Source organism: Microcebus murinus, chromosome 7 (assembly GCF_040939455.1).
Source record: "Microcebus murinus isolate Inina chromosome 7, M.murinus_Inina_mat1.0, whole genome shotgun sequence".
In the NCBI taxonomy this organism is placed as follows: domain Eukaryota; kingdom Metazoa; phylum Chordata; class Mammalia; order Primates; family Cheirogaleidae; genus Microcebus; species Microcebus murinus.
In genome coordinates, this window is record NC_134110.1 from 24,933,191 (window position 1) to 24,956,425 (window position 23,235).

Genomic DNA, 23,235 nt, shown 5'->3' on the forward strand with positions numbered 1-23,235 from the left:
CGTGGGGTACAAGATTTAAACCAACAAGGGCAAGATTTAAACCAACACCAGGGCCACTTGGTACCTTTCCACATGACTTACAGTGAGCAGTGAGACCTGGTGAACAGGCAAGTGTTCAGAGGAGACCATGCAAAGTGAGACTGGGGGACTGTACAGCCCGGTCTTCCCTGGCTCCAGATGGGCTGGCTTCTCAGCTCAAGTCCCCACCTTTAAAATTGGGCTCATTGTGCCTAGAACCAGACTCCAGCCTTCCCATCAGTTTGGGTCCACAGTTGCATGCATATATCCCCCATCAAACTCCTCAGTCTCAGAGGTCATTGCTCCCAGAACCCACTTGGGAAACTACACTGGCAACCCAGTTAATGGCCCAACACCCCTCTCTCACACTCAACTTTTCCAGGGCCCCACTTACCCCCAAGGACAGCACCTTTCTGGGAGCCAGCATAGGGAGCACAGGTCCATGGCTTCTGAGTGGACTTACTGTTTTGCCCTATCTCCCCATTCTCTAGCAAGTTACCTGAGAAAAAGCTCCAATTCTAGCTGAGCTGGTCCAGGCATGTAGGAGCAAAGGCTGTACAGAGCTATGCCTCAATTTCCTTGTGATTAGTGGCTCCTCTGAGACCACTTCTGTCCATGACCCCATCAAGTCATGACTTGAGCCCCAGGACAAGGGACACAGCTTCAGATCTAGGGACAAAAGGACTTTTGGTTAATGATCTGGGCTAAGATCAAATAGTGCCCTGGACTTTGTTGGGGGGAGGCCACAAAAATGACCTCTGCTTTGTGCTGTCTCCAGGAGGTCTTATGCCAGTACCCACAGAGTAAGGACAAGGGAACATGTCTGTCCAGATCTTGCTCTTCCCCTTGTAGCCCATGCTGGAATGTAGGTGGAATGCAGTGATGCAATCATAGCTCACTAATCCTGTGATGCCCAGGTCTTTATGAAGGTGGGTTGTTTTTTGTTTTGTTTTGTTTTTTTTGACAGAGTCTTGCTTTTGTTGTCCAGGCTAGAGTGAGTGCCATGGCATCAGCCTAGCTCACAGCAACCTCAAACTCCTGGGCTCAAGCAATCCTGCTGCCTCAGCCTCCCGAGTAGCTGGGACTACAGGCATGTACACCATGCCCAGCTAATTTTTTCTATATATATTAGTTGGCCAATTAATTTCTTTCTATTTATAGTAGAAACAAGGTCTCGCTCTTGCTCAGGCTGGTTTTGAGCTCCTGACCTTGAGCAATCCGCCCGTCTCAGCCTCCCAGAGAGCTAGGATTACAGGCGTGAGCCACCGCGCCCGGCTTAATTTTATATATATATATTAGTTGGCCAATTAATTTCTTTCTATTTATAGTAGAGACCGGGTCTCGCTCTTGCTCAGGCTGGTTTCGAACTCCTGGCCCCGAGCAATCCGCCACCTCGGCCTCCCAGAGTGCTAGGATTACAGGCATGAGCCACCGAGACCAGCCTATGAAGGTGTTTTGTCAAGGCAGGAAACTAGAACTTTTTATTTACCAGTTTCTTGAGCAGACATAACTTTTTAAAAGTCAAACAGAAGGTGTGGACCACAGTTCGTGCTCCTGTGCTGGTTCTCGCATGTTAGGTCTGGCCTGCCAGCCTGTGTTTCAGGAGGTGCATCCTATCTGGGCGAGACCTTGGGGAGGCTGGTCTCTTGGGACATGGCCCCGAGGACTCCTGCGTTGCTGCTGCTGCTACTGCCGCCTCTGCTGCTCTGGTTTCCGCCCCGCGCCGCCACCTGCCCGGCCGTTTGTCGCTGCTACAGCGCCACGGTGGAGTGCGGCGCCTTGCGGCTGCCCATCGTCCCACCGGGAATCCCGCCCGGGACGCAGGTGGGCACCAAACTGCGGGAGGGCTGTGTGAGCGTCCTGGTGGGTAAATGGGAGGAGCCCTAGGGGAAAGGGAGACCGGGCGGCGGGATAAGTACCCCACATGCCTCTGCCCGCAGACGCTGTTCCTGCAGGACAACAACATCTCCCGCCTGGAGCCTGGCGCCCTGGCTCCGCTTACTGCTCTGCGTCGTCTCTACCTGCACAACAACAGCCTGCGCGCCCTGGAGTCCGGCGCTTTCAGGGCACAGCCACGTCTGCTCGAGCTGGCGCTCACCGGAAACCGGCTGCGCGGCTTGCGTGGCGGCGCCTTCGTGGGCCTGGCCCAGCTGCGTGTACTCTACCTGGCAGGCAACCAGCTGGCCCGGCTACTGGATTTCACGTTCTCGCACCTTCTGGTGAGCACCAGAGGACAAAAAGGGTGGGGTCCTCCTGTGCCATCACTAGCTTTGTCCGGCTGGAGTAATTAGGGAGAGCAGAGTCATCCTAGTCAGGCTTGGTAAGGGAGACCTGCCCCTCTCAGCGCACTTTTTCCTTACGATCTGCTGTCCCTACTTCAGCGACTGCAGGAGCTGCACCTGCAAGAAAACAACATTGAGCTGCTGGAGGACCAGGCTCTGGCTGGGCTGTCATCCCTGGCACTGCTGGACCTCAGTAGGAACCAGCTGGGCACCATCAGCCAAGAGGCCTTGCAGCCCCTGGCCAGCCTGCAAGTTCTGCGCCTCACAGGTACCTCCTCCTCCGGCAAGGGTCTCTGCCTTGGCCACAGAGGTGGCAGTAGGGAGCAGGCCCACATGTGGAGGGGCCTCTAACTGCCAGCAATTGGGAACATGCTGGAAGGCCACACAACTACCTGCAGCCATGGTGGAAGGCCGCTGGGAATGGGGTGCTGGTGGGGGTACAGCTCAGGCACTCTGCCTAAGGAAAACAGAAAAGATAGGAGTTCCCCATGTTGACTTAACACAATTGACAGTTTTGCACAATCTGGAGCCATCAGAGGGCAGGCAGACAAAAACTAGAACGAATAGACAGCTGACCAGGATTGGGGGCATTTCCAGGAGAGGGCACCTGCAGACAAGGCTTATATTTCCATGGTTTTAGTGCTGGTGAGGTGTCTGTGTGGACATAGAGGTGCCCCAAACAGTGGAACTTGTTTGGGGAGACGTCAGAGGAGCAGGTGCTTTCTCAAAGACCAGTGGAAAAAGTGACCTGTGAGATCATCAGGTGTGAAGGGCCTACCTCCACCCCAAAGAGCTTGGAGTCAGATATGGGGTGGCAGGGATCCTAGACTCGTGTGAAGAGGCTATGGGAGGTGGCCAAGGGCTCATGCCCTGGCCAGCAGAACCTCAACGGCACAGGCTGTTTTGGGGCCAACCCCAAGCCACCTGTTGCCTCCCACTCTCCCACAGAGAACCCATGGCGCTGTGACTGCGCCCTGCACTGGCTGGGCACATGGATCAAGCAGGGTGGCCAAAGGCTGCTCAGCTCCAGGGACAAGAAGATCATGTGTGCAGAGCCCCCCCGCCTGGCACTTCAGAGTCTCCTGGACATATCCCGCAGTAGCCTCATCTGTATTCCACCTTCTGTACACGTGCAGCCGCTGGAGCTCACAGCCAACTTGGGTGAGGACCTGAGGGTTGCCTGTCAGGCCTCCGGCTACCCGCAGCCCCTGGTGACCTGGAGAAAGGTGTCCCAGCCTCGCAAGGGCTGGCCACAGGACCAAACTCTACTAGAAAACGGTGCGCCCGGCATGGGCGGGCACGCGGCCTCAGACATGGGCAGCGGCATGCTCTTCCTCACCAACATCACGCTGGCGCACGCCGGCAAGTACGAGTGCGAGGCCTCCAACGCCGGCGGCGCCGCCCGCGTTCCCTTCCGACTCCTGGTCAATGTGTCGCGGCAGCAGCCGCAGCAGCCGGCGACTCCGCCGTCCCCCGCCGCCCGCGAGCCTAGGCACGAGGCGGGCAGCATGGCCTTCCGCGCCCTGGGCCTGGCCACGCAGACGGCCGTCGCGGCGGCCATCGCGCTGCTGGCGCTCACCGCACTGCTGCTGGCCGCCATGATCTGCCGCCGGCGCCGCAGGCGGAAAAAGACGCGGGGGCCTTCCGCTGAGGGCGCGCTGTTTGTCAACGACTACTCAGATGGGCCGTGCACCTTTGCGCAGCTCGAGGAGCTCCGCGACGAGCGCGGCCACGAGATGTTCGTCATCGACCGCTCCAAGCCACTCTTCGCTGAGGGGCCGGCGGAGGCGCCCACGGATCGCGGCCCAGGAGAGGGGGCGGCGCCCGGGCTCCGCGTCCCGCCGCCTGTCGCCTACGAGATCCGCGGCTGAGGCCGGGCGCGCGCCGATGACGCAGGCGCCGGGGATTGGCCGGCACGGCTTGCGCATACTCCGTCAGTAAAGATGGAAGCCGCACACTGTACGCTGAACCGTGTGTGCGGCGCCAGGGACCCGGGCGGGGTGCCGGGAGGAGGGGGACCCATGCCCAGAGCCCTGCACGCGGGCTCCTGGGGCACCGGCGGGCAGTGGCCAGGGAGGCCCTCTGGGGGAAGGAACCCCCCCAGAGACGCCCCAATCTCCAGCTCTGCAGGGCCCCCTGCTGTCCCTGGCCAGCCCGCTGTAAGATCTCTGGCCTCCCTAAGATGGCCCATACTGAGGAGCAAAGACTGGCTAGTGACGCCAGTGGGGCTGCCTAGCAAAGAGGGTGGGGAAAACAGGCTGGATGACAGTTGTTGCCCAGTGGTCAGTGTGGAGGTGATAGCAGAGATGGAGACAAGTCATGGATCAATTAAAACTGAAAAAACAGCCACAAATTCAAGTTCCAGATACACTGCACGTTAGTACCTTGATGACACCCTCTAGCCCCAAAGCCCAACACAACAGGTGGCTGGGTGCCAGGGCAGGGAACGCCACAAGTGGCCCCAGAGTGCATGGGACCTAAGCCTCCCTGAAGCAGGCCCCTGTCCAACTTCAACCCCAGAACACTAGGCTCTCAGTAAGAGGATGGGAAGGACCCAAAGAAACCATCTCTCTCAGCTTACATCTGGGGTACAGACAGGACAAACACCCTAGAGGGCAGTCAAACTGAGCAGGGCAGTGCAGGGCTGAAATCTAGCCCTGGGGCCCACAGTCAGCTAGTTAGGGAACAGGTGCAATGCAAACAGCACAGGGCACTGCAAAAAAGCAGGGGAGACTCAAAAGTACACCCACAAGCAAGGCAGACCCTGCAGAAAACTGGAAAACCAGTGCTTTTGTCAGGCCTCCACCAAGGTCCCAGCAAAAGCCTTGCCTACACAGGAGAGCCCAGGATGCTGTGTCTCACCCAAGACATGGCAATCATAGGCTGAAGTAATCTGCAGCCAGCCGCCCGTAGATGTCTGTGGTCCAGAGCACATGTGCACGGCCTGAGGCCAGCAGGAGCTGGTGCAACTCGGCTTCCACACGGGCAAACTTCTCCTCATTGATGGAGGCCTCCAGCAGGACAGAGGCAGGTGGTGGCCAGGGTAGGCCCTCATAACAGTCCACAGGGAAGGGGTGTACAACAGTACGCAGCTCAGCCTGAGCAACAGAGTCTCGTAGCAGTTCCTTGAGACCTGCCATGGACAGTGGGTTGCCATAGAGGCCGAGGTAGCGGAGATTGGCACAGCGAGTCAGGATGGGTAGTGTGGCCAATAGCTGGGTATCAGCAAGCTGGCACTCAGTCAGCTCAAGGTGCAGCAATGTGGCTGCTGCTGCCTGCAACAGACCCTGGAAGGGCACAAGCTGGCTGCCAGAAAGGTCATTGCCACTCAGGTCCAACTTCTTGAGGTGGGCAGCATGGGAGCTCCGTGCCAGAAAGCGCAGGTCCTCAGGCAGCAGAGCACAGAAGGCCAGCTCCAGGCTCTCCAGTGGGCTCTGCAGAGTGCTGCAGGGGACACATGAGTTACAGAGAGGTCACAGATAGGCAGGGCCAGGGGAGAGTCCCCATAGAAGGGAAAGGTAGGGCAGTGGTGGGGCCAGCTCACCTGAGCAGCTGGTCCAGCCTCCCTGAAAGGAGAGAGGAGCCCATGCTGAGCTCTCGCAGACAGGTGAAGCGACTCATTTGGGCCAGGAAGTAGCGGAAGTTGTCCTCACCATCCACGGAGGGTTGCCTTGAGTCCCCGTGTACATAGTGCAGCCTCAGGCTAGCCAGGTGCTGGAAGCGAGCCACGTGTGGGATGATAACGGACAGGCCACGCAGGCCCAGGTTATTGAAACGTAGGTCCACACGACGCAGGCAGCCTGCATCCAGAAGCTGCAGCAGAGCCACAGTGTTGCGCATAGGCAGATCCTCAGCTCGCAGGTCCCGACAGCAGAGCCGCAATGGGCTGCCCACACTGCTTCGCAGCGCCTCCCGAAGGAATGCATAGGAGGCCCGGTTCACCCGCAGGTCCACACGCACTTCTACAGGAACAGTGGCCAGCCCTGGTTCTGCTGCCCGGCCCTGCTGCTGGGCAATGCATGTGCGGGCCACAGCTGCTGTGCAGTCCCACATGCTCATGGTGCCAGGGTCCTGCTCCACACCATCATCCAGGAGGCCTGTCATGTCCAACACTCGCAGCGTGTGCTTCCTGGGAGCAAGGATGGCCTGAGGCAGGGGACCAGAGGGCAGGGCCCACACCTCCTCCCATCTATCTTGGCCCAGAAGCAACATGCCTGCTCCTGCACCAAGCTCCTACTAACTGCAGGACCCAGCCTGGAACCTCCTCAGGGGACCCTCTTTGCACTCCCACAGGCCTGAGGGCCCCTCGGGTGAGTCCATACCTGCAGAGGGGCTGCGTGCTGGCCCCGGCCTCTGGGGCATGGAGCCGGGCAGTCAGCCCCAGGATCACTGCCTGCATGCTCTCCGTGCTGGGCCGCTCCTGCAGGAGTGCCCGGCTGCAATGGGCACACTCCTGTAGTAGCTGCTGGAAGCTGAGCAGCGGGAAGGGCCATGTGTGCACCAGCTCACGCAGTACGACTGTCTTCTTGTCCATGAAGGCCACCTTGAACAGCAGGGGGAAAAGCTCGCGAGGCAGCAGGGGCAGGGCCTGGCAGGCAGCTGGCTGGCACTGGAGCACCTGCCGAGTGCTCAAGAACACAAGTGTGTGCATGGCGCTGGGCCAGGCAGATGGCCACCTGCAGGAGAGTGACCTTCAGCATGGAGAGACCCCAGGCCACTACCAGGCCACACCCCTCTCCACACACTAGTGGTAGGAAAGCCCAACACAGTGCCTGGCACAGAGTTGGTGGTTAGTAGAGGACAGAGGCACATAAGAGTACCTGTTACATGGCTAGCACTGGGCTGGGCAGAGTGGACTGGGGGCGAAGGCCACACCCTAGTCCTGGCCCTCCAGAAGGGCCTCTTTAGGGAAACAAAACCTCAAGCAGTACACAAACAGTGTGGCACCACTGATAACCTATTCACTTGTGTGTGCTTTTGACAGACAGTTGTTGCCCTGCAGGGCCCCCCATGGGTACTTCAGGCCTCCCAAATTATAAAACCACTTCAGAAACCCTTCTTCAAAAGTAGAATAAATGCAACAAGCAATCCAAAAAAGAGAAAAAAGAAAAAATAGAATAAAGCCCAGGCCCCCTCCCTACCAACTTTTATCAGCACTGGAGAAGATAGACTATAACAAGGGCGGCCAGCATCCACATCACAGTTCCTTCCCTACCCTCCTCACAGAGGCTCCAAAGGGCTACCCGAAGCATAGCAGGGAGGGGCTGGAAGAACAGACAAAGCTTAATGAACACTGGGGCATGCAGAAAGACTCAGGACCCAGGGAACATAGAATCCAGATAGCACGGCCTATGAAACCCAAGCCCTCAACATGAGCCCCAGAAATAACTACTGTTGTCCAGGGTGTCACCATGTATGGAGACCCTTGAGAGAAAGTAGCCCTCACCTTTGGTGGTCCTTACCACTGGTCTAAACCAATGTGGAAAGAATGAGTCTTAAATCCATGGGATTCAGAAGGTGCCAGATTAGGAATTGTTCAGATGAGGCAAAGACAGCTGCCAAGATGGCATCTAAACTAAGATGCACAGAGGACTCCTGAAGCCACAGGGTTACCTGTGACACAGGGTGTCAGCCCTGCTGCATTTAGCAGCGGCATGTTGGCAAAATTACTGTGCCAGGCACCTAATATTCAAAACTGTATCATAGCCATCCTCCCATGACAAATTAGAAAACTAAGGCCTAGGCTTCACCCAAGGTCACAGCCGCAGGGACAAGCCTGGGGAAGACGGTGGGGAGGGCAGTCTGGCCCCAGGGACCCTGTTCTTGCAGACTTCTCCACGCACAAATAAGTCCTTACGGCACGGGCGTCTGAGAAACCCCAGACACCAACCCTAAGGCCTCGCTATGCCTGTAAACAAATCTCGCCCGGATGATTCATAATTCGCTCTGACAAGACACACCAACCAAGCACCTGTCCTGAGAGGAAACGAAAGCAGCAGGCCTGACGCAGGCAGGCGCTGCCCCTCCCGCCGGCAGCATGGGAACGCCTTGATCCCCGGGTGCCTGCTTTTCGCGAAGACGCCCCCGCCCACCTCCTCTGGTACAAGTTCAACCCGACGCCCCTCCGCATCCTGCGCGGGGCCTGCTCCTCCAGTCTGGCTGCGTCGCCCAATAGGGTCCCGAGGCCGCTCAGCCAGCGCGGAAGGCTCCAGGCTCCTTCCCCGCCCGCAGTGGCACCCCCCGGGCTCCTGGCCCCAACCCAGAGCTCCCAAGCACCAGCCCTCGCCTCCCCCAGCCCGGCTGCCCCGAACGCCCGGCGTGCTGCCCCTTGCGGCCAGGCAGGCTGGGGCTCGCACCGCCTGTTCTGAACCCGGCCTGAGCCTCTCACTTACCCGCCCCACAGCAGCCGCCACCGCCGCCAGCCCCGCCTCTGCCGTCCGCCGCGCCCCGCCCTGAGCCCTGCTATCGCGGCGCGCCGCGATGACGCACCGCCTCCCATTGGCCGTCCTCCCCAGGACGCAAGGACTGGCTACCGGGCGCAGCGGCCCGGCCCCCGGCCCCACCCTGCGCCCCCATTGGCTGGCGGCCGAACGACGTCCTCGCCGCGGGAGATTCGCTGTGAGCGGAGAGCCGGCCCGCCGAGCGCCATGGAGCGGCTGCGGGACGTGCGGGAGCGGCTGCAGGAGTGGGAGCGCGCGTTCGGGCGGCTGCATGGACGGCGGCCGGGCCAGGTGCGGGCTGCCTGGGGCTCGGGGGATTGAGGGCGTGGCCATATGGCTGACACGCTCCCTCCACAGGACGACGTGGAGGCGGCACCCGAGGAGACCCGCGGTGAGCGTGCTGCCCGGGGCGGCAGGGGGCGCCTAGAAGACTGTAGGGGCGGTGGGGTCCGGCGGAGGACCCACGCCCCGTCCTGACCCCGACTCCCGCCTGCCCACGCAGCGCTCTACCGGGAGTACAGCGCCCTGAAGCGAGTCCTGAGCCAGGCCGACGGCGGGCCCTTCAGCCCCGAGCAGTCGCTCTCCGCGGCGGCCGAGGAGGTACCCGGGCCCCGTCACACTGGTGTCCTGTGTGGTGGAGTGGCAGAACTAAAAGGAGTCGGGGCCAGGCCCTTTACGTAGGGCACAGAACTTGGGAGAAGTACTGGGCAGAGCAAAGGGCCAGGCTTTGCTCCAGATCTAGGGAAGGGGGACGGCTGGATGCACCGCTGCCCTCACACTAGCTTTTCTCTGGTCTGGGCCCTACTGTCTCCCTTAGGCCCCGGAGAACAGCTGCTGGGGACCCCACCTGAATAGGGCTGCCACCAAGAGTCCACACCCTGCTCCAGAGCAGAGTTCTGGAGGGTCTGTGCAGGACTATGGGAAGAGGCTTAAGGCCAATCTGAAAGGCACCCTGCAGGTAAGGGGTGAGGGGTGGGCAGGCAGTGCATCCAAGCTAGCCCCAGAGCTGCCCTTGGTTCACCAGCCTCCCCTTCTTACCAAGCCTTCCCACATATACAGATAGGTATAGACTCCTAGGGCACAACTCTTGAGAGGGTCTCAGGGCTAGCCTCTGCTTTCAGCTTCCTTTCTGTCTCAGTGTTTTCTTACCCTGCCCTACTATTGAGTGTGGAAACTTGAGCAGGTTTCAACGTCTGCAGCAGCCCAGGGACCTGAGTTCCTGCCTGCTGTTCTCTTCTCACCCTCCCAGGCTGGACCAGCCTTGGTCCGCATATCCTGGCCTCCACGGAGACCCACATCCAAGATAACCACCCCAAAGCCCTCAGGCACAGGGGCTGACCCCACCGCTCCAAATGAAGTCAGTGATGTGCCCCCCAAGCCTCCTGAGCCCCAGCCAAGGCCAGGCCGGCTCCAGCAGCTACGGGCATCCCTGAGCCTACGGCTGGGCTCCCTAGACCCAGGGTGGCTGCACCGGTGTCACAATGGGGCCTCAGATTTTCTGGAGGCCCCCAAGGCCTGCAGACCTGGCCTGGACTCAGAGGAGTCACAAACTCTGACCTTAGGTAAGTTGGCTGTCCTTGGTCCTGGCACTGGCTCTGAGGCACTTTCCCAGGCCCCAAAGCCTCCAGCCCTACAGGCAGCCCAACCTGGTACAGGGAGCCCCCAACCCAGCAACAGTCAAGGCAAGAAGCGAAGATGGAGTGAGGAGCCCTGGGCAAGTCCTACACAGGTCCAGCGGGACAGTGGCCAAGCAGGACCCCCATCTGAAGGGGCTAGAGCCATAGCACTTGAGGAAGACCCTGCGGGGGAATCTGTACAGGCACAGCAACCTCAGCCCTGCAGTACGCCCTCGGCCCTCAGGTACCACAGCTTTAGCCCCTTGAGTCAAGCCAGGGCAGGGAAGGCTGAAGGCATGTCCCACCTGCACATCTCCCCTAGGCCAGCCGTCCCGGACAGGGGTAATTACATACGCCTCAACATGAAGCAGAAACGCTACACGCGGGGCAGGGCCCTTCGAGGCAGGCTCCTCCGCAAGCAGGTGAGACAGCGACAGGATGGGATGGGCAGTCCTCTCCCCCTTTCTCTATTTCTTTCCTATGTGACTCTCCTTTGTGCCTCCCCAGGCATGGAAGCAGAAGTGGCAGAAAAAAGGAGAATGTTTTGGGGGCGATGGGCCCAGAGCCACAGTCAAGGCTTGTCTATCATGTGGGCAGTTTAGTCACTGGGCACCACAGTGTCCCCAGCCAGGTGAGACAGCTAACCTAGGGAGTGGGTCACACACGAACACCATGTGGAGAGGGCACTGCGTTCTAGGGGACAGTCCTGGCCCCTCAGAAGGAGGGTGGAAAGGATTAGAATGACTCAGCCCTTTCCCACTGTGGAAGTAGCAGAGAGGACAGACACTGCCTTCTGCCCACTTCCTGGTGGGGTAAGGGGGCAACTGTGGCCAGTGACTATCTTGCTAGAATGACCTCAGCCCTTTCTTGAGCTCTCACACCACCTTTCTCCTGTTTGCCTTCAGTAGATGAGGAGGACACAAGGCCTGCTGGGCCTGAACCCAAGGTGCCCCATTTGGCCCCGGCCGTGCTGCCCCTCTACCCACTAAGGCCCTCAGGGCAGGTGGCAGGTAAGCAAACCCCTACTGGCTCAGAGCCTGTGCTGAGGGAATGGGGTGACTCAGGTTGGCCCAACTCTTGGTCATCAACACTTGTATCTGCAGAGACACCAACTGAGGTCTTCCAAGCCCTGGAGCAACTAGGACACCAAGCCTTCCGCCCTGGGCAGGAGCACACGGTCATGCGAATCCTGTCTGGTGAGCAGGGCTGCCAGAGGATGAGGTGGGGCTGAGGCCAGGACACAGAGCTTCACTGCTGACTCTCATCCTACTCAGGCATTTCAACGCTGCTGGTGCTGCCAACAGGCGCTGGCAAATCCCTGTGTTACCAGCTCCCAGCGCTGCTCTACTCCCGGCGCAGCCCCTGCCTCACACTGGTCATCTCTCCACTCCTTTCACTCATGGATGACCAGGTGTGCAGAGTCCTTGGCACATGTGGGTGGTCAAGAATTGGTACTTGTGATTCCCTTGTGCTGCTGCTGCTTATCCTGACCCCAGGAAACTGCAAAGTGCCCAGCCCTACCCTCATCATGAGGGAAGCTTAGCTCAATAGGGCCACCTCAGGGCCATCCCCTCTAGGCCCATCTGCTCTAGGGCTCCCAGGCCAAGGCCCACAGGTGGCTCTAAGTCCTTAGTCTGAGGACTCAGGGCCTGATTTTCCTCTCCCCAAAGGGCCTGGAGTGGACATAGTAGCACCTATTGGGTTGAGCAACTTTGGGAGGATTGGGGGAAGGGCCAGGGTTCCCCTGGCCTGTGACAGCCATTTCTCCTGTATCTGCAGTTGTCAGGCCTGCCCCCATGCCTCAAGGCAGCCTGTATCCACTCAGGAATGACCAGGAAGAGGCAGGAGTCTGTCCTGCAGAAGGTAGGGGGCCTCATGGGCCTGGGCAGTGGGCGGGCACATGGGCCATGCATCTGACCCTGCTGCCTTCAGGTACGGGCAGCCCAGCTACATGTGCTGATGCTATCACCCGAGGCACTGATGGGGGCAGGGGGCCCTGCCATCCTCACCCAACTCCCTCCGGTGGCCTTTGCCTGTGTCGATGAGGCCCACTGCCTCTCTCAGTGGTCCCACAACTTCCGGCCCTGTTACCTGCGCGTCTGCAAGGTGAGCCACTTGTGGATCAGGGCTGGTGGGCCGGGCCCCAAGTGGGCTGGGTGGCCTCACTACCCACCCCTCCCCTCTGGCATAGATGCTTCGTGAACACATAGGTGTGCAGTGCTTCCTGGGTCTCACAGCCACAGCCACACGCAGCACTGCCCGTGACGTGGCCCAGCACCTGGGTATAATGGAAGAGCTGGGCCCCTGTGGGCCATCCCCTATTCCCGCCAACCTACACCTCTCTGTGTCCATGGACAGAGACCCAGAGCAGGTGGGTGTGCATTTTCCACGTGGCAGAGGCCCTGGCTCCCAACTGCCTATACTGATCTCTGCTTTCTCATCAGGCTCTGGTAACACTGCTGCAAGGGGATCGTTTTCGGGCCTTGGATTCCATCATTGTTTACTGCAACCGTCGTGAGGACACAGAGCGGGTCGCTGCACTTCTCCGGACCTGTCTGTGTGCAGTCCGGGGTCCAGCCCCTGGAGGTAAGGCCTATGCGGGGCGGGAGCCCTCATGGACTCACTGTGTGCTCCAGCCCACTAACCGTGTCTGTCTTCCCCAAAGATCATGCCCCCGAAGCTGTGGCTGAGGCCTACCACGCTGGCATGTGCAGCCGGGAGCGGCAGCGAGTGCAGCGGGCCTTCATGCAGGGCCAGTTGCGGGTGGTAGTGGCCACGGTAGCCTTCGGTATGGGACTGCACCGGCCAGATGTGCGCGCTGTGCTGCACCTGGGGCTACCCTCAAGCTTCGAGAGCTACGTGCAGGCTGTAGGCCGGGCCGGGCGTGATGGGCAGCCTGCCCACTGCCACCTCTTCCTGCGGCCCCAGGTTGGCACCCTTCCCCTTCAGTGCCTAAGCCCTCAGGGCTCTGGCCCATCCTCACTCTTCTCCTGCTGCAGGGTGAGGACCTGTGGGAGCTGCGCAGACACGTGCATGCCAACAGCACCGACTTCCTTCCTGTGAAGAAGCTGGTGCAGCATGTATTCCCACCCTGCACCTGCGCCCAGCCACCCCCAGAGGAGCAAGGAGGTGTGGGTGGGGAGAGGCCTGTGGCCAAGTCCCCCATTCAAAAGGCCGAGTATCACAGCAGCCCCCAAGCAGCCCCAGGGCCCAGGAGGGCCTGCCCAGGCCACGAGCTGGCACTCCCAGTGCAGCCAACAGTGCAGGCCCTGGACCTGCCAGAGGAGGGTGAGGGACCTGGGGAAGGGGGTGAGGGACCTGGGGAAGGGGGTGGGGCATGTGGAGGGGCTGTCCCTGCATCTCCTGAGGCCTGCTCTGTCCCCAGCCATTGAGACGCTGCTGTGCTACCTGGAGCTGCACCCACAGCGCTGGCTGGAGCTACTGCCCAACACCTATGCCCGTTGCCGTCTGCGCTGCCCTGGGGACCCCACCCAGCTCCAGGCTCTGGCCCACAGGTGAGCATGTACCACCCTAGGTTGGGGATAAGGACAGAGGGCCAGGGCTGCTGGTCACATGTTCCCTCCCCCTGGGCACAGGTGTCCCCCTTTGGCTGTGTACTTAGCTCGGCAGCCACCTGCGGATACAAGGCGAGATAGCAGGTCCATGGAGTTTGACATGGTAGAGCTGGCGGACTCGATGGGCTGGGAGCTGGCCTCTGTGAGGCGAGCTCTCCGCCAGCTGCAGTGGGACCAAGAGCCCAGGACAGGTGTGCTCATCCCCACCCCACCCTGGACCCTGCTTGCCTGCCCGCCTGTGTCTGACGTGCTCTCTGGCAGGTGTGCCCCGGAGCACAGGGGTGCTTGTGGAGTTCCAGGAGCTGGCCTTCCACCTTCGCAGCCCTGGGGACCTAACAGCCGAGGAGAGGGACCAGATATGTGACTTCCTGTATGGCCGTGTGCAAGCCCGGGAGAGTGAGGCCTTGACCCGTCTACACCGAAACTTCCAGGCCTTTCACAGGTTGGGGGGAGGTGGGCAGGGCCTGGTGCCACTCACGCTCCCCTCACAGGAAGCACTGACAGGCTTGTCCCACCCCCAGCATGGCCTTCCCCAACTGCGGGCCCTGCCTGGAGCAGCCCAGTGAGGAGCAGAGCACCAAGCTCAAGGCCCTGCTTGGCCGCTACTTTGAAGAAGAGGCAGAGGAGGCACAGGGGCCGGAGGCTGTCCGGGATGAGCAGGGCCCAGAGCTGGAGCAAGCTATGGTGAGTGCCAACCCCTTCTGCGGGCTGTTCCTTCGGGCTGGGACACACACACCTGACTCCACAGAGCTAGGCTCCTCCCCACCTGGCTCCAGGTCTTCTGGGCTGCCCCTGTGTGAACTCAGGGCACAGAGAGACCCAACACGCCATCCACCCACAGCTCCAGGACTGGGAGGACCAGATCCGCCGCGATATCCGCCAGCTCCTGTCCCTGTGGCCAGAGGAGAAATTCTCAGGCAGGGCTGTGGCCCGCATCTTCCACGGCATTGGTGAGGGCTCAGGTGGCTCAGCCTGAGGCGGGCAGGAGCCAGGGCAGAACCGGGGAGAGTTCTCATGGCCGGTGGGTTTGCTCCACTATAGGAAGCCCCTGCTACCCAGCCCAGGTGTACGGGCGGGACCGTCGTTTCTGGAGAAAGTACTTGCACTTAAGCTTCCACACCCTGATGTGCCTGGCCACAGAGGAGCTCCTGCTGGTGGGCCGCTGACTGCCTGGCACCAACACAGAGGGCACTAGTCCCCAACAGGGTATACAGGGTTGGGGGTTGTGTGCCCACAATGTAGGGACTGTCAGGTGTGACAGCTCATCCAGCAAAGAGGGTCGTCAGTGGCCAGGACAGTGACTGACCGCCCTGGGCAAAGCCTGCCAGTAGGGGTATAGGGACAAGGAGACTCAAAAATGATGAATAAAAAGTGCTCAAGTTGTTCCTACGGCCCCTCCTTTCTGTGAGGCAGTTCCGGCAGTGTGGGGACAAATGCTTGTCACACGTTCCAGACACAAACATCAAGCCACAGGCATACTCAGCTTTATTGACCAGCCTGGCCACCCAGCTCAAGCCAGGCTGCTGGGTGCCAGGCTCAGGCACAGGAGGGGCAGAGCTGAGAGGGTGACGAGGAGGGAGAAGCAGGGACACAGCCCTAGGCTGTCAGCCAGGGCTCCAGCCAGGGCACCCAGCAGCAGCTTTCCCAACAGCTCCAACGTGGCCAGGAGGCTGTAGTGTGTGGCCTGGGAATGGGAACCAGGTGGGAGTCAGGGCCCATGCAGCACCCCCATAGTCCCTCCACATCCTGGCCATGGGTCTCACCTGCAGTGCCCTAGGTGCCAGCTGGCTGCAGCGCATCATCACAGTAAAAGTGGCCGTGGTGACCAGGCCCCCCAGAAAGTGCTGCAGGCACAGGCTCAGCAAGGCAGCTCCTAGGAGAACAAAGGTTAGCAGTAGTACCCAGGACTCCTGTCCCCACCCCCCAAGGCTAGCCCCTCACCTTTCAAGAGTGTGCTAGGGCCCAAACTGACCCCTAGGGTGTCCAGGTGGAAGAGCAGGGCAGTCTGGCAGACCAGGCCCCCAAGGCGAAGCCGCAGCACAGACCTCAACAAGGGTAACAGCTGCCTGGGGTGGGGAGATTGGGCAGTTCAGGGAATTCAGGGCAGGTTGGGGGACAAGTGAGTAGGCAGGGCAGGCTGAGGAGCACGCACCAGCGCCTGGCCAGCAGGGCCCCAGCCAGGGAGGAGCCGGCGATGGAGCAGGCCACGGCACCCACGCCATTCCACAGCCCCAGCTCCGGGGTAGAAGCACCATGGTCCAGCAGAACAAGAGGAAACAGGCTGCTGGCACCCTGCTCACCTAGGGGGAGATCGTGGGCAGGGAAGTCCCCTGTCTGCCCTACCTCCCTTCTCCCCACCTTGAGCCTCAGTCCTGCTCTGTCGAACTAGGCCCCTGCCCTGCCTCTGTCTTCCTGGGCCATAAGTGCTGGGGGAGAAATGGGTGCTGGCCAAGCCCAGGGTGAGCATAAAGCAACCCCAGAGAGACCCAAGGCCACAGAGCTAGAACTGGTGAAGGACAGAGGCAAAAAAGCCCAGCTCCAGATCCCTGGATGTTGAGGCCAGGCTAAACTCTAGTCTGCATATCACATCCCAAAAAGAGAATGGCCCCATAATGGGTTTCAAGCTCCTGGGGCCCCACCTGGAGCTGTCCCTGAAGCCCCACCCCTGCTGTTGCCTGACTCACCCAGCTTGTAGGTGAGCACAAAGCCTGCCGTCCATGGGGTCCCTGGCACAGCCAGCACATCCTGCAGAAGGCGCAGGGTGTAGTGGGGATGCTCTGAGGGATGAGGCTGCGGAGGTTGGCGCAGGGCAGGTGCAGTCCAGGCCAGGGCTGCAGCCAGCCAGTAGGTGGTAGCCAGGAGCAGAAAGAGCCTTGGCCAAGAGAGGGTGGGCAAGAGGGCCAGCAGCCCACCCCCTGCCAGCGCTGCCCCCAACTTATACGCCACCACCTGCACGGTGTTGCCAGGCCCCAGCTCGGCGGGCTCCAGTAGCTGCACGGCCAGCGTGTCCAGGGCCACATCCTGCACAGCCGCACCCAGGTTCAGCAACAGCAGCAGCGCTGCCGCGACAGGCAGCCCAGCCTGGCCTGCTTCAGCAGGAGGCAGCGCGGCCAGCAGCCCACACACCAAGCCCAGGGCCACCGTGCTAAGTGTCAGCCAGGCCCTCACGGAGCCCCGCGCGTCCACCAGTGGGGCCCACACCAGCTTGAACAGCCACGGGGCATACAGCACCTTGGCCAGTCCCACCTGCGTCAGGGAGAGCCCGCGAGCCCGCAGCAGAGTGGGCAGCAGGCCGGACTGGAGCCCGTAGGGCAAGCCCTGCACCAGGTACAGGCTGGCCAGCGGCAGCAGCTTCCCGCACATGCCTGGGCCCGGGCGGATGCGGGGCTAGGTCTCTGTCGCCCAGGGTTGGCTTCAAGGCTTGGAGATCGTCGCGAGTGATGTCTGTCTGACGAGGTAAGGTCCCAACAGCATGGGCTCAGGGGTCACACCCCGGCATGGCTTTGGGACAGGACCCAGGTGGGGTCAGAGTTGGACACCTCAGAGGAGCGACACCCCAGAACAGAAGCCGGGTCCAAACTGGGGAGCGAGCGGCCTGTCTCCGGAGCGGCGGGCGCACCACACACTGGCGGCCCGCGACTCCCGGCAAGCTCTGCGCGGCTGTAATGAGCTGGGGGCGGGGCCTTCCTGAGGGCCTCTGGGTCCTCCCGAACCACCGAGCGGAGCACTGGCTGGACTCTGGGCGGATATGGCGTCGCCGGAGCCCCGTGGCCACCCGCTCCAGGGCTGGAAAGTTGCGTGGGTCACGGAGACCCCGAGAGGGCCAGAGCGTCGGCTCCCGGGCGCCCCTGGTGGTTAGCCCCCGTCACCAATACACGCACCCGCACCGGTCCAGGTCCTTTGTGGATGGGAGAGGCTCAGAGACTGACGCTCCAGACCTGCAGCTAGCGTCATCGTAGGAATCAAAGTAGGAATTGACCTGTGCCCTATCCACCCCTTCCACTTGTCACCAGCTCCGGTCCCTCCCAGGGTTCTCAGATCCGCTTCAGAAGTGCTTCCTGGTGTCTAGCCTACAGCCTGGTTGCTGCAGTGCCCAGCCCTCGTTTCTCTAGCAGCCCCCATGGAGGATTTAACCTTTTAATGGTTCCTCTGTCTGCTACTGGATACTTATGACTGGACCACCTGCCTGCCGTGCTGTAGCTTCAGCCGCCTCCCCAAGGCAGGGGCCACAGAGGGAGAGCCATGAAAGGTCAGGGTCCAGGCTAGAAGGACACAGCCAGCCACTGCCCTCCAGTGTCGGGTGACAAGGCTAGGAGACCTCTGCCTAACTAGAGCTGTTTCTGCCAAGGGAAGGGCTCATATGTGGTCTCTCCTGCCCAGGGCTGTGCCCTCTGGGGCTTCCAAGGCCCAGATGAGACTGTGAAGTGTGGCCTCTGGTTAAGAACTATTTCCAGAGTGGACAAAACCGGGTGCCTTCCTGTCTTCAAGTCTGTGTCCCTAAAGCCAGCCCAACCCTTGAGAGCCAATTCAAAGGCACTTGAGCCAACACATTTCTTCGGCTGAAGAAGCCACTTTGAGTGGGATCCCTTTCACTTCAACATATTCTTGGGGTTCAAGTTTGTCTATAAAATGGGAACCACCATGCCTACCTTAGAGGGCCATTTGTGCAGATTGAGTAACCCACAGCAGTGTCCCCACACAGCAGGCACTCATCCTCGTGTTCCCAGGGAAATGGACACAGGGCTGCCCACTCCACCCCTGTTTCCTCCAGCCCTGGCCCTCCCTTGGAAAATCAAGACCTCCTCCTTGAGCCTTCAGTTATCACCCTGTCCAGCCAACTCCATCCTATGGTTTACTATAAATATATCCCCTGTGCCACCAGGGAAGAGGTAGACAACACAGGAAAGCGAGCCAGGACGAAGGACACAGCTTTCTGCACCTTCCTCAAGAAAGGCTACTTTTTCTCATGTGGCCACGCTGGGATGCCCTGCTGTGGTTCTCCATCACCCAGCCTGAGTGCAGTGGTACAATGATAGCTCACTGCAGCCTCCATCTTCTGGGCTCACGCGATTCTCCGGTCTCAGCGTCTGCAGTCATCTTGTGATTCTTTGTCAAGCCCCTTTCCCACTCCTAACAAACAGCCCTGGGGTCTCCCTGCAAGGAGGTGCAGGGGGCCCTGTGCCTTTCTTCACACTCTACGCTCTTCTTTATTTATTTGTGAGGCAGTCTTGCTCCCTTGCCCAGGCTAGAATGCCGTGGCATCAACCTAGCTCACAGCAACCTCAAACTCCTGGGCTCAAGCAATCATCCTGCCTCTGCCTCCCAGAGTGTCAGGATTACAGGCGTGAGCCACTGTGCCCAGCCCACACTCTACATTCTTGCCACTTTCTAATTGCTAAGTCAGTTTGTTCATCTCTGCCAGAAGATCAGAGGCCATGGTGGAGACCCAGCCCACACTAGGTGAGGTGTCTGTAAGAGGAACAAGTAAACCAGGCAGGAAGGGCATCTCCTCTGCCTCCCCAATCATTCCTCCTGAAGTTAGGACAAGTGTCCACTTAGGGCTGGGTCCCCAGACCTGCACGAATGCAGTCAGAGTGGACAAAGGTAGGAATCTTTCATGCAGCTGCCACCAAGGAGTCAGACTATCACAGCTTTATTAGGGACCTGCAGAGACGCAGGGGCCCAGCCCCCCAGGCAGCAGAAGCAAGTCCAGGGGACTCCAGAACCCCCCCAGGGACCTGAGCAGTCAGTCAGTCCAGGGGCGGCCCAGCCCGGCCCCAGCTAGGGTACTCAGGAGTACTCGCTGGTGAACTTGGCGTGAAACTCGCTCAACTTCTCCAGCAGCGGCCGCAGCTTCTCCATGGGGGGCAGAATGGTCATCCTAAAAGGAGTGGACTGTAAGCAGATGGGAAGGGTCTCAGAGAGGGGCTGTGAGGACCCGGCCTCACCGGAAGTGGTAGGTGCCTTCCCGCTGTCCGAAGCCGCTCCCAGGTACTACACAGATGCCGGTTTCCTCCAAGAGCCGCAGGCAGAAGAACATATCAGGGGCCAGGCCCAGCTCCTGGGAGCGCAGCAGGCGGGTCAGGGCCAGACACCCCGGCCCCGGCCCCGGCCCCCGCCCCGTCCTCGGCCCCGCTACCGCCGCCTCGCCTGACCTGAGCGCGCTGCACGGCGCGCGGGGGCAGCTGCATGCGCGGGAAAGAGTACATGGCACCTTGCACCGGGTTGCAGCGGATGCCAGGAGCCTCGTTGAAGACCTGCTCGGCGAGCTTGGCCTTAGCCGCCAGCTCCGCCAACACAGCCTGCTTTTCCTGCAGCCGTGGAGGGCGGGCCAATCAGGGCTGGCCGGGAGGCGGGGGAGGGCGCGGCGTCTCAGTCCCCGCCCCCACTCTTGTGGCCCAAACCTGCTCGGCCCACCCTAGCTCACCGCTTGGAACTGCGCAAAGGAAGGGTCGGAGGGTGCGGGCGGGTTGACCACCAAGTCGAGCAGGGCCTGGCCCGGCACTGGCGGGCACAGACGCACGCTCATCAGCTTCACCATCTGCTGCTGCACCGCAGCGTCCATGTTCACTACCTCCACGTAGCCGCCGCGGAACCCGCACCTGCGAAGCGAAAGTTGGCGTCCAGGCCCCGCCTGGAAGAGGTGGCCGGCCCAGCGGGCAAGGCAGGCCAGGCTGTGGCCACCGGAGTCCGCGAGCCCCCACCCGTTCGGCCCGCACGCACTCGCCCATGTAGCCCTTGGAGGCAGAGTGGAAGGAGGCGAGTTCCTGCTGCCCGGCGTAGGGAGGTCCCATCTCCGTGAGCACCTTCTTGAATGAGTGGAACTGGGAACCCTCGGCGTACACGTTGTCCTGGTACACCTGGAGGGGCGGTGGGGCATCACGGGGAGCCGGCTGCTGCCCTGCTTCCCACTCCCACACGCGGCCCTGCCCGCACCTCATCAGCCAGCAGAAACAGCCGCTCTTCGAAGGCGAATCGGATCACAGCTTCAATACACTCGCGGGTCTGCACCTGCCCTGGGGCGCGGGGAATGTAGCGCAGCTGGCGTCAGCCGAGGGCGCGCAGTACTTTTCTCTGGGCAGCGGGGGGTGGGGCTGGCTGACCCGGGCAGACTGGACCACCGGGGACGCGCCTCGGGGCTGGGCGGGCGGGCCGGGAGGGAGAAGGGGGCCGGACGAGAAGGGGGGCGGCGCACCGGTGGGGTTGCCAGGGTTGATAACGCAGAGCGCTCGCGGTCGGCAGTGGTCACGTGCCTGACGCACAGCTCGCCGCAGCTCGGCCACGTCGAGCGCCCAGACGTGCTCTTCGTCCAGGTAGTAGTCCACCTGCACTGCGTCAAGCTCGGCCAGCGCGGCGGAGTAGAGCGGGTACTGGGGGATGGGAATGAGCACACCTGTGCGCGTGCGGCCCTCGCCGGCCACTAGCAGCCTCAGCACCGTCTGCGGGTGGAATGGGGTTGGGTGAGGTTAGCAGGGCCTGAGGCTACACCCGTCCCCCGCCCTGGGTGAAAGCTGCGGTGCCAGAACAAGCAAGGACGGCCAGGCCGCACACAAAGGGCCATATTGTCTTCCTGCCCAGGCAGGGCCTACCACGATAGCGTCGCTGGCCCCCGTAGACAGGAAGATGTTGTTGGGGTCCGCGGGGATGCCTCCATCGCGCCTCTCGATGTACCGTGCCACGTCCTCACGGATCAGCTGGATGCCAGAGCTGATGCTGTAGGCCCCTGGACCCCGGGGATGCAGGGAAGGACGGGGAGGGACGCACATGAGTGTGACTAAGTCCCCCTGGAGCCCTTCTGAAGGGACCTACCCCTTGAGCAGGCAGGTCTACCCTTCATTGCTTCTCCCTGGGGCTGTGCTGGGTCTGGAACTGGCACTTACCCAGGCTGTGGCCCCCGCACACCTGCAAGATGCGCTCCGCCCTTTTCTTGGCATCGTCAGGGAAGTTGGGGCTGCTCAGGAGATCCGGGTTTACACAAAGGGCCAGGACCTGGGAGGACCAAGTACTGAGGCCAGGCACATGGGTTAGGGTGAGGGGGCATGCCACAGGCTGTGCTGGAGCCTCACCTGCCGCAGGAAGGTGATGGGCTTCTGCCCCATGGCCTGTGCGTCCCCGATATTGGCACGGATGACCTCTGTGAAGGGCTTCTTCACACCCTGGGAAGGGGAGGCAGCAGTGAGGTGGGACCCCATTAACCCCTCTGCCCTTGTCCCATGTACCAATGGAGCTGGGGGTTACTCAACTGCCCAGGTGCAACCTGGAAGTCAGCAGTGGGGCCGGGGGCCATACCTGGCGCAGTTCCTGCTCCAGCTCCAAGGCACGAAGCACTATGGGGCCACGCACCGCATACTCCACCCTCCGCACACATGGGTTCATGGTGTCCAGTGTCAGCACCTTCTCCTTCAGCCCATTCCGTGTAGCCTGGCTCTGGTTACATGCCCTCAAGGCCATGGCTCTGCTTAGACCAGGCAGGAAGGCAGCTCAGACGGCAGGACCCCAAAGTGGGGATGGGGGAAGGTGGGTCCAGGCTTAGTTGACCAAGTCTGGGAGAGGGGAGCCTGGCTTGGGGAGACTCAAGGTAAGAGGGCACCCACTTCACTGCAGCCTGCTAGTCCCACTGAAAGGGATAAAAAGGGCTGAAGGAGCTGGGGACAGCTGGGCCCCGCCCCACCCGCCTGGGCACAGTTCTGCCCCAGGGAGCCAGAGGGAGTGGGTGAAGTGGCAGGCGGAGCTTGGGGCGAGGCCCAGTGCCCGCCCAGTTTCCCCATGACAAGAGAGCAGGAGACCCAGATAGGGGTAGATACAGAAGTAAGGTCTAGGCAACTGTGAGGGACTGAGTGTCACGGGGTGGGGGGAGGTCTAAGCCTGGGCCCAGCAGCCCTGGGGCTTGGCAGAGCTGGAAAGGATGACCCCCAAGGCAAGAATGGAGCCTGGGGCAGCTGGAGATTTACCCCAGCAGGGCTTGGCTGAGTCCTAGCCCTCTCAGTGCCCCCATCTTTGCCGGGGCCAGTGGACATATCTCCTAGGTAACCAAGCCAGGCCTCGGGAATCTGGGGGGGTGTTAGGGAGGGGAGTGAGAAGTTCAGCCTCTGGGTTCCATCCAGCCCCTTCTGGGCTGGTGGCCATGGCCTGGAGGCTGCAAGGGCACTATGGTTGGACCTTGGTCCCTGATCAGCACAGCAGGACATTAGGGATATTAAGCAAGAGGGCTGGAGACAGGCCAGCCCTGGGCCCAGGGACACCTCACGCCTCAGCTGTCCAGGCGTGGTTGTGCCCTTTCACCAGGCACCAGCTTGGAGTTGCC

General features: G+C 61.0%; 5 protein-coding genes and 1 long non-coding RNA gene across 8 annotated transcripts; 2 read left to right on the forward strand and 4 right to left on the reverse strand.

Moving 5' to 3' along the window:
- Positions 1-1,471: 1,471 nt before the first annotated feature.
- Positions 1,472-3,765, reverse strand: LOC142871914 (uncharacterized). The gene is made up of 2 exons (XR_012920127.1): positions 3,640-3,765; positions 1,472-2,417 (listed from the first exon to the last, which is right to left on the reverse strand). It is a non-coding gene; the product is annotated as an uncharacterized LOC142871914 (long non-coding RNA).
- On the forward strand, positions 1,672-4,255 carry LRRC24 (leucine rich repeat containing 24). The gene is made up of 4 exons (XM_012760030.3): positions 1,672-1,842; positions 1,959-2,237; positions 2,400-2,568; positions 3,249-4,255. Exons 1-4 carry the CDS (start codon positions 1,672-1,674, stop codon positions 4,169-4,171), a joined length of 1,542 nt encoding a protein of 513 aa, XP_012615484.1. The 3' UTR covers positions 4,172-4,255.
- Positions 4,256-4,653: 398 nt separating this feature from the next.
- On the reverse strand, positions 4,654-14,778 carry LRRC14 (leucine rich repeat containing 14). 2 transcript variants are annotated; one of them, XM_012760029.2, is made up of 4 exons: positions 14,668-14,778; positions 6,623-6,976; positions 5,845-6,429; positions 4,654-5,744 (listed from the first exon to the last, which is right to left on the reverse strand). In XM_012760029.2, exons 2-4 carry the CDS (start codon positions 6,949-6,951, stop codon positions 5,177-5,179), a joined length of 1,482 nt encoding a protein of 493 aa, XP_012615483.1. In that variant the 5' UTR covers positions 6,952-6,976; positions 14,668-14,778; the 3' UTR covers positions 4,654-5,176. The 2 variants fall into 2 exon arrangements, with proteins under 2 accessions (XP_012615483.1, XP_012615479.2); XM_012760025.3 differs by lacking the exon at positions 14,668-14,778 and adding an exon at positions 8,693-8,808.
- On the forward strand, positions 8,986-15,314 carry RECQL4 (RecQ like helicase 4). Its single transcript, XM_076004911.1, is given in 22 exon segments — positions 8,986-9,131; positions 9,243-9,340; positions 9,558-9,698; positions 9,990-10,302; positions 10,396-10,600; positions 10,679-10,778; positions 10,864-10,987; positions 11,262-11,366; positions 11,460-11,552; positions 11,631-11,767; positions 12,136-12,219; positions 12,289-12,462; positions 12,548-12,727; positions 12,801-12,942; positions 13,022-13,284; positions 13,356-13,673; positions 13,675-13,871; positions 13,953-14,122; positions 14,193-14,373; positions 14,453-14,615; positions 14,773-14,881; positions 14,973-15,314. Coding segments are annotated over 22 exon segments (3,480 nt in total). The 5' UTR covers positions 8,986-9,073; the 3' UTR covers positions 15,098-15,314.
- An 85-nt stretch (positions 15,315-15,399) lies between these two features.
- On the reverse strand, positions 15,400-17,770 carry SLC33A2 (solute carrier family 33 member 2). The gene is made up of 5 exons (XM_012760032.3): positions 16,616-17,770; positions 16,084-16,231; positions 15,873-15,997; positions 15,695-15,804; positions 15,400-15,615 (listed from the first exon to the last, which is right to left on the reverse strand). Exons 1-5 carry the CDS (start codon positions 17,292-17,294, stop codon positions 15,442-15,444), a joined length of 1,236 nt encoding a protein of 411 aa, XP_012615486.1. The 5' UTR covers positions 17,295-17,770; the 3' UTR covers positions 15,400-15,441.
- Positions 17,771-19,568: 1,798 nt separating this feature from the next.
- On the reverse strand, positions 19,569-22,586 carry GPT (glutamic--pyruvic transaminase). 2 transcript variants are annotated; one of them, XM_012760015.3, is made up of 11 exons: positions 22,221-22,585; positions 21,998-22,087; positions 21,812-21,920; positions 21,521-21,654; positions 21,127-21,370; positions 20,868-20,947; positions 20,655-20,791; positions 20,359-20,533; positions 20,087-20,242; positions 19,880-19,992; positions 19,569-19,812 (listed from the first exon to the last, which is right to left on the reverse strand). In XM_012760015.3, the coding sequence occupies exons 1-11, from the start codon at positions 22,380-22,382 to the stop codon at positions 19,722-19,724; spliced, it is 1,491 nt and encodes a 496-aa protein (XP_012615469.1). In that variant the 5' UTR covers positions 22,383-22,585; the 3' UTR covers positions 19,569-19,721. The 2 variants fall into 2 exon arrangements, with proteins under 2 accessions (XP_012615469.1, XP_075861027.1); XM_076004912.1 differs by lacking the exons at positions 19,880-19,992; positions 20,087-20,242 and having other exon boundaries at positions 19,569-19,826; positions 22,221-22,586.
- Positions 22,587-23,235: the final 649 nt, after the last annotated feature.

What these genes read in the sequence shown, in the direction of transcription:
- LRRC24 (XM_012760030.3), top strand. Translation starts at nt 1,672, where the DNA reads ATGGCCCCGAGGACTCCTGCGTTGCTGCTGCTGCTACTGCCGCCTCTG. An exon ending in GAATCCCGCCCGGGACGCAG is followed by an intron (nt 1,843 to 1,958) that starts GTGGGCACCAAA and finishes CTCTGCCCGCAG; the next exon opens with ACGCTGTTCCTGCAGGACAA. An exon ending in TCACGTTCTCGCACCTTCTG is followed by an intron (nt 2,238 to 2,399) that starts GTGAGCACCAGA and finishes TCCCTACTTCAG; the next exon opens with CGACTGCAGGAGCTGCACCT.
- LRRC14 (XM_012760025.3), bottom strand. Translation starts at nt 8,799, where the DNA reads ATGGGAGGCGGTGCGTCATCGCGGCGCGCCGCGATAGCAGGGCTCAGG. An exon ending in AGCACGCAGCCCCTCTGCAG is followed by an intron (nt 6,430 to 6,622) that starts GTATGGACTCAC and finishes CCTTGCTCCCAG; the next exon opens with GAAGCACACGCTGCGAGTGT. An exon ending in AGGCTGGACCAGCTGCTCAG is followed by an intron (nt 5,745 to 5,844) that starts GTGAGCTGGCCC and finishes TGTCCCCTGCAG; the next exon opens with CACTCTGCAGAGCCCACTGG.
- SLC33A2 (XM_012760032.3), bottom strand. Translation starts at nt 17,294, where the DNA reads ATGTGCGGGAAGCTGCTGCCGCTGGCCAGCCTGTACCTGGTGCAGGGC. An exon ending in TGTGCTCACCTACAAGCTGG is followed by an intron (nt 16,232 to 16,615) that starts GTGAGTCAGGCA and finishes ATCTCCCCCTAG; the next exon opens with GTGAGCAGGGTGCCAGCAGC. An exon ending in CCCTAGCACACTCTTGAAAG is followed by an intron (nt 15,805 to 15,872) that starts GTGAGGGGCTAG and finishes TTGTTCTCCTAG; the next exon opens with GAGCTGCCTTGCTGAGCCTG.
- GPT (XM_012760015.3), bottom strand. Translation starts at nt 22,382, where the DNA reads ATGGCCTTGAGGGCATGTAACCAGAGCCAGGCTACACGGAATGGGCTG. An exon ending in CCATCACCTTCCTGCGGCAG is followed by an intron (nt 21,921 to 21,997) that starts GTGAGGCTCCAG and finishes TGGTCCTCCCAG; the next exon opens with GTCCTGGCCCTTTGTGTAAA. An exon ending in TGTTTCTGCTGGCTGATGAG is followed by an intron (nt 20,792 to 20,867) that starts GTGCGGGCAGGG and finishes CCGCCCCTCCAG; the next exon opens with GTGTACCAGGACAACGTGTA.